The 7,702-nt window shown below is 34.7% G+C and overlaps 1 protein-coding gene across 1 annotated transcript; it reads left to right on the top strand.

Annotated features, from left to right (window-relative positions):
• The first annotated feature begins 6,263 nt into the window (after positions 1-6,263).
• Positions 6,264-7,070, top strand: LOC110020700 (UPF0496 protein 1-like). Its single transcript, XM_020718895.1, has 2 exons — positions 6,264-6,532; positions 6,641-7,070. The coding sequence occupies exons 1-2, from the start codon at positions 6,264-6,266 to the stop codon at positions 7,068-7,070; spliced, it is 699 nt and encodes a 232-aa protein (XP_020574554.1).
• Positions 7,071-7,702: the final 632 nt, after the last annotated feature.

The raw sequence follows: 7,702 nt of genomic DNA, 5'->3' as shown, positions 1-7,702 counted from the left end.
TCGCGACCAGCTTCTGTTCGGCTCGTTCGTTAAGAAACGAACACAAACAGTGACTACACGAAAAATTTCGAACACGGGCTTATTTAAAAAAAACTAAATTTCAAACGAACCGACCACGAACACAAGCTTTGTTCGTTTGTGTTTGATTTATTTACACCCCTATATATTAGAAATAATAGTTTATACCTATTAGATTTCATCAATGATAGGAAATCGAACAAATATAAATATAAAAAGACAAATATTTCTTAATCTTATTAGCTTACATAATATATGACAAAAGGTACCATTTATTATTTTTAATAATTAAAAATAAAATAAAGTATAAAATAAATATCAACATTAAATAAATTTTTAAATAAGTATAGCTCCAAAAGTATATTTATCATAAATATTTAAATCTTTAGAACTTTCCACGTAAGCACAATACATGCAAATATAATCATTAAATTTTAATTTTCAATATCAACCCTAAACAATTTTCCAAATTTCACATTTTGTCAAATTTAATATATTTTTTATTTCTTTTTTTTTTTTCCGCCCAATAGTTATATTTTTCTATATCAAACTCTTATATTTTACTTTTACATTAGTATCACCCAAATTTTTTATATTACATAAACAATATCATTATTTTATTATGAGGTGAAAAAGTCTTAGGGTCTGTTTGGGGCAGCTTGCTTAGTGCGGTGATGTTTTGAAAACGCATCTGACCTGTTTGAGTAACATACGTTTTGACAGCTTGTTCATTTTCAAAAAACTGAAAACAGCGTTTTCACACCGCGCTTGTCACACCACACTTGTCTAGGTGCGGTGACATCATTTTAGCTGCGGTCTGACTTTTAAAAAAAAAATAAAAATTCGTAGTAGCCACGGCACCTAGCTTATCGGTGGATTATCTTTAATCAGCTTATCAACAGATTATTCAATAAGCTATGCCCCAAACAGACCCTTATTGATGCATAGAATTTCTATGTATTTATATATCTAACAGTTAGATTTTATTTTTTTATATTTTAATGATAAAAATTTTTCATATAACATAAAAATATATAGCTATTTTTTTTAAAAAAAAGGTGATAGTTGTTATTGTACGATAAAGATGTTATTGGCGTGAAATTCCATGGACCAAATGATTCAGAGCGCCACATGTCAACAGTCAAATTTCTACGAGAATAATTAAAGGTACAGGTGTCGATATGGGTCGGGTTTGGGTATGACTTAAAAATAACCTGACTTAAATCGGGTCAACCCAAACCTAACCCAAATTCTCTGACAAGAACCCGACTTGAAAAATATTCAGGTCAATCTGAAATCATATTTTTTGATTGAGTTCAAGTTGTGTTGGCGTGTCGGATCAATTTTTGATACCTAAGGATGTCAACTTCGGTCGGCGGGACGAGTTTGGTCCGACCAAAAAAATGCCTTGACCCGAGGCCCACCTGAACCTGAGCCAAATAAAAACAGGTTAAATTCTCTGACCCAAATCCGAACCCAGATTTTTCGAGTCGTGTGTCTGGCTAATCTTTGACACCTCTAGTTAAAGATTAAGCAAGTAGCTAACCATAGGCCAAACTATTTAGATGACCACCAACCCAATAATCGCCTAGATAGAGGTCGATCGACTCCAAGACAACCCGTGAGAGACCCACCAACCAAATGACCCCTAATCAATTAATCGATTGCCAGGGGCGAATTTGTCATTTCTTAATATTTCTAGTCCCCTATAAACAGAAGGATATTAAATACATAAAAAGCTATTGAAAACATACAGTAAAAAAAGCTTCATCTCTCACATATTTTTGTACATTTCTCTATCCTTTTCACACTCTTATCATATTACATAATGACCCAAAAAGTATTACAACTAGCCTCAAAATTTGACCTACTAAACATATAATTTTTGCATAACCAATCATTTTATTTTTAGTGTAGTACTAAACTCATGACTTGATTGCTTGCTTTTTCTAAGGCATATTACCCAATATTCGCCAAGGTGAAGATTTATTATGGTATGACTCATATACCATATTGTGGCAGACGCTGGATCGAAGCGGAGCGGAAGAATCTGTCCAAATTGGGAAGTTACGTAGGTTGGGGTGCGGGGGCAAAGCCCCGCGGTATGGTACATGGGTCATGTTGTAATTACATATTGTGCATAGGGTTTACTCCTAGGGTTATAAATAGGTCTGTTAGTAACCCCAGAAGACATCCTCTATTCTGTATTCTCTTTTCTGAATAGTGAAAAGAAACTCGTCACTCTGCTCCCGAGGACGTAGACATCTTTGCCGAACCTCGTTAAATCTCTGTGCTCTTCTGGATTTGTGTCGATTACTGTTTTCTTCGCCCTAATTTTCTCAACAATAACAAATAAAACAAAGAAAACATCCCATTCTTGGTGAATATTTAGCAAATCCATTCATCCCAAGCGTTTTGAACTTCAGTTGGTAATTTGCCCATTGATTTCTCACGACTCAAGGATCTGAGGCAAGAACAACTAAATGCAAATTACCAAAGAAACTTCCCACTAAATAGTTTGCCAGGAGTTGGGATGCCAACCACCCATTGGAGAAGCTTTCCATAAACATAATAAAGCTAAGAACCACTGTCGCCAAATCCACCAACAAGGGAAGAAACGCCAAATTCTCAAGGAATGTCTTTGCATTTGAAACATTTTTACCCATAGCACCCATAGCAGAAGAAAAGGATATTTAAAGCATCCTAACAGCAACAATTCTGCTTGTTCATAGCAGTTAAAAAAGTTTAAAGAAACAAGCAGGGAATCCAATATGTGAAATTGAAATATTCTATGGTTAACTCTACTTCAATGAAGGATATCAATTCTTTTTGTTTCTGTCGTCCATATAATGGTTTAAATGATATTGATATCGTAACACGCTCTTATCAGCTTGATAAGAATGGTGGATGAATCTCTTATGACAGAGCATATGCTCGTGACGAATACTTGCGCCTCCCAATGACACATTACTCTGTGTTTCGTGGCATCATCATGTCACTTAGCACCATGTCGAAGGTGATTCACACTTACACTTCCCGCCTTTGTGTGCTTCCGTGCATAGCACCCTGAACGTGTTCATGACTTCTGCACTTACATGTGTTGCACTTGGATTTGTGTTTCTCGTACACTTATCCCTTGCTTTCACATATTATGTGAACAGATAGTTCGTCGCCGAGCCAATCCGTTGTGTAATTGCCTCCAACGGGAGTAACATCCTTACACTTCCTATGGCATCGCTCCGAACCGTCGTAGGCACCCTTCCGGGTCACTACCTCCACGACACTCCTTTCTCATTTGTACATATTTCCCTTTATATTGAAAGTTTTCAAAATAAAATTAGTTGCTCTCTACGTAACATAAGATAGGTTTGATCAAATTATCATAAATATCGTAATTCTTAAAACTATTTTAAAATAAACATGAAAAGGAAAAAAAATTAGTTATCCAAAATATACACTCTTATAAAAATATATTTAGATATTCTATTAATTTTGACAGTAATATCATTATCATTAATTATTTTAAAAATTAGTTATTCCCATGATATTAATATATATGTTGTTAAAATTTCTAATTGCAAGCCTTTAAGCTCCATAATATTAATCATCATTCAATCTTTTTTTTTTTTTTTTTTTTTTCATTGAGATAATGAGAAAGTTTTCCTATGCATGTTATATATATACACGAAACATAATAGTTAAAATGATCACAAAGATGACCCAATGTAATAGCCAACCCTCCTAAGGAATTGATCCAGATGAAGACTTGGTTCTACAGGATCTTTGACCATCTGGGTGGACACCCAATCAACTGGCCGGCCCATACCAACCAAGATTAGTCAATTGAGCTGAACTTGTCGACCCGAAGCCAACTAAGATCAATTGGCCAAGTCTGAAATCAGTTGAACAGCAAGCTTCCACATGTAAAGTACCATAAATATCTCAATATGAACCCCTTTAAATCACAGGCAAAAATGCATAGGTCGATGACACTCATTGTCTCCCTATCATTGATCTGGACGATCCAATACACATCATAATCCAAGAATGGTTATGGGACGCTTCTCTCATATTGTGCATCTCTTTTCTCATGAGTTCTCTTAACTAATTGATTTGTTGCATCATCAATGCCCTAGTGCAGCCCATCGTTCTCAATTTGATGGGAGGTCGGTATTGTGGTCAATTTGTATTTACCCATCACACTGGTATTACCCATCACAGTCAATCGTGGAAAATCGAATAACTTTTCTATCAATTATAATGAATATCTATAATAAATATTCAACAATGTCAAAATTTAACTCCTAATCAATTTTAATATGCCATTTAGTTTTGTGAGCTTTATATAATTAAAACAAAATTATAACAAATAGTTCAGAGGTTTTTCTTAAAAAATTGCCCAATTAAAAGAGTGAAACACATGATTGTGAAATGTTCCTTTCAAATAAGTCTAAAATTTAATTCTAAATTGATCGTGGGACAAAAAGCTGAAACAAACGCAACATAAATCTTGCTCGCGTCTTTACATCTTACGACTATGCAATTAGAGCTATCAAAACAGCTAGTTGTTAATGAACAACTCGTCAGCGGGCTGAGCATGAAAAAATTTGACTTCATCTTTCCCATTTCAGAGTTGTCATTGTTGGCTGCCCCCTAGGGCTGTAAAAAAAGCTCGTTGTTCGCGCACAGTTCGTGTTCGGTTTGCTAGGAAGTTTATGTTCGATTCGTTCGATAAGCAAAACAAGACGAACACGAATAATTTTTTTTCGTTCGGTTCGTTAAACGAACCAAACACGAACAGTGATGTGTTCGTTCGTGTTCGGTTCGTTATTGTTCGAAATATAAATAATTTAAAATAATTATATATAAAAAATATATGATATTTTAAAAATAATTATATATTATAAAAGTTTATCATCTTTAAATAATTAAACTTCTATAAATTATAATATATAATAAATTATTAATAAAAATAATAATATATTACTATTAATTATATAAATATAAATATTATAATATTGTAATTAATATATTATATTATATATTAAAATAAAGCCTAAACACGATTGACATGTGAGTTAAGTATATATAAATGATTCAGAATTAAGAAAATATATGTAAATTTTGAGGAATTTGAAAATTTACGTATTAAATGTGTAAATATATTAGGATTGAAGAAATATATAGGTTTATACTTGAATTTAGGAGCTAGGTATAGAATTGAATGGTATAAGCTAATAATCTGTATAGTTTATATATGAAATTTAAAGGTTTAAGTGTTATATATGTAAATGTATAAGTAATTGACTAATCTGTATACTTAGATTAGGTGTTATATATGTAAATTTTGAGGAATCTGTAGATGTCTTTCCAATTAGAAGCGTCATATCTGTAAATATGTTGAAATTAAACGAACTTTATATGGACGTTTTCTAATTTAGGTATAGAATTTATATATAATAAGCGTCATATCTGCGTACTTAATAATCTGTACAGTTTATATATGGAATTTAAAGATTTAAGTGTTATATATGTAAATGTACAAGTAATTAAGAAATCTGCATACTTAGTGCCCGTTTAGGACGCCTCCTTCGTGTTTGAAAAACAGGTTAACGTTGGATTTTTGTTAATACAGCACCAAGCCCGCGTTGGATTCACGCGTTAGGTGAAGATTTCCTTCCGTGCTTTCTCTGCTTCTCCCTCGCCCTCACCGTCGTCCCGACATCCTTCGTCGTTTACCTTCTTCCCGGTGAACCCTTCTCGACATACGATCCTCGGATCCCTCTTCTTCGGCAACCCTGCTCGACAGGTAAACCCTTATTCTTCGGCATTTCCTCTTCTTCTTCTTCTTCTTCGGTACTTACGGTTTGCAGGACGGCAACAACCGCCTTGAGATTGATTTCTTTGTTCGGTCCTCTCTTGAATTCTGTAATAGTTATTTTTTATTCCTATGCGTTGTTTTGTTTTTTCTGGTGGGTTATATTTTTTTTAGATATTTATCATTAATTTGTCTCTTAAATAAACTACTTCTTCTTGCAGATATTCATCATCTATTTACATATAATCGCTGCTGAGAACTCGCTCACATCACTTTCCTTACTAACGATATGGAGCGCGGGGCGGGGCTGAGCTTGCACGAGGCAGCGAATCAGGAAGATTTGGAAAACCAAATCTTGACTATCCTTAACCGGGATGTCATTGACAGAATTGTGGAAAACAAAAAACGAATTAGGAAGAATTTCGAGATGTTCCAACTGATTAATGACTACTTCAAGAAGAGTGCAGCTACGAGTGATTTCTTTACTGCTCTCGTGCTGAGTCTTAAGAAAGCTCGCGATTTTGTTGAACTCGCTGTCAAAAGTTTTGAAGCCGCCGACGAGAACGACCAACCTCCGGAAGTGAAGAAGAAGATGAGATACGCGAAAACTCTAGATGAGTTGAGGCATTATTTTTCCGTCGGCGGCACCGGTGAGTTTGAATCGGTATATCAGGAGCAATTGTTAATGCTCGGGGAGTTACAAAATCAAAAAGTGAAACAAGAAAAGAAGCTTAAATCAATCAAAATATGGAGAAAAGTTAGTTGCATAAGTTTTGTCTTGGTTTCTGCGGCATTTATCATCAGCGCTTTCGTAGTTGCCTTTAAAGCATCACCTCGTGTAGCGGTGGCAATGGCGGTTGCCTCTTCGATTCTCCTGGGATCCATTGGAGAGTGGGTTGATTCTATGTTAAAGGACTATGAGAACGCCCTTAAAGCTGAGATGAAACTAATTAGTATTATGCTTGATTTGACTTCTGTTGTGGGTACACATTTGGATAGCATTATAATTTCAGTGAAACAATTGGAAGATAATAGAAGATCGTTGCTTGATTATGCCGAAATTGTGTTCGAAGATAAATATCCCGTGAGGCTCGGTACTGAGGAGATGAGGAAGAAGATGACAAAGTTTATGAAAATCATTGAGGATTTGATGCAGCAGGCTGACCGGGGTAGCATGGACATAAGGAGGGCAAAGAGTGTGGTTTTGAATCAAATTATTCAACTGCCTAAATGATGATGTGGAAGCAATTTGTTAAGGATTTTTTTTTTCTTACTCCTAACGCTAATGTGCATGTTTCTCTTATTCCAAACTAGTTGTGAGCGGATAATTCTACATATTATTCAACTCTAAGGATTTTGGTTGTCCCACATATTTTTACTATAGAGAGCTTAGATTAGATCTTATAGCTCATCTTTATCATAAGCTTTATCCCAATTATTTTGGCATTGGCTAAGCTAAATTTAGGAGATTAAAAAGTGCATATTCTATGCATATATAAATTGTTGTATAAGCTTTGGTGTATTGATACCAAGTCATATGAATTGTCGGTCATCGAGGTTGCTATGTTTAATGAATCACATATGATTCAACTAATGTCGTTGTAGATTGATGATTTGGCAGTAGATTATATAATAGAGAAAAATGCCATATTTGAGGTGGAGCATAAATAATTTTTTGGTAGCTGATCACAATAACCTATTGTTCTTGGACCTCAAGAGGAGGTGGAACCACTATAACAAATGTTAGGTATGACTCATATACCAGATAAGGGACAGATGCTGGAGCGGAACGGAGCGAGACAGCGGAGCGGAGGTGAGCGAGCAAAGTGGAACGGAGTGGTACATCAGGGCTATATATATATATAT

Source organism: Phalaenopsis equestris, unplaced genomic scaffold (assembly GCF_001263595.1).
Source record: "Phalaenopsis equestris unplaced genomic scaffold, ASM126359v1 Scaffold000107, whole genome shotgun sequence".
Taxonomy (NCBI): domain Eukaryota; kingdom Viridiplantae; phylum Streptophyta; class Magnoliopsida; order Asparagales; family Orchidaceae; genus Phalaenopsis; species Phalaenopsis equestris.
Note: the sequence above shows the minus strand (reverse complement) of the source record. Positions and strands in the feature narration are given on the sequence as shown.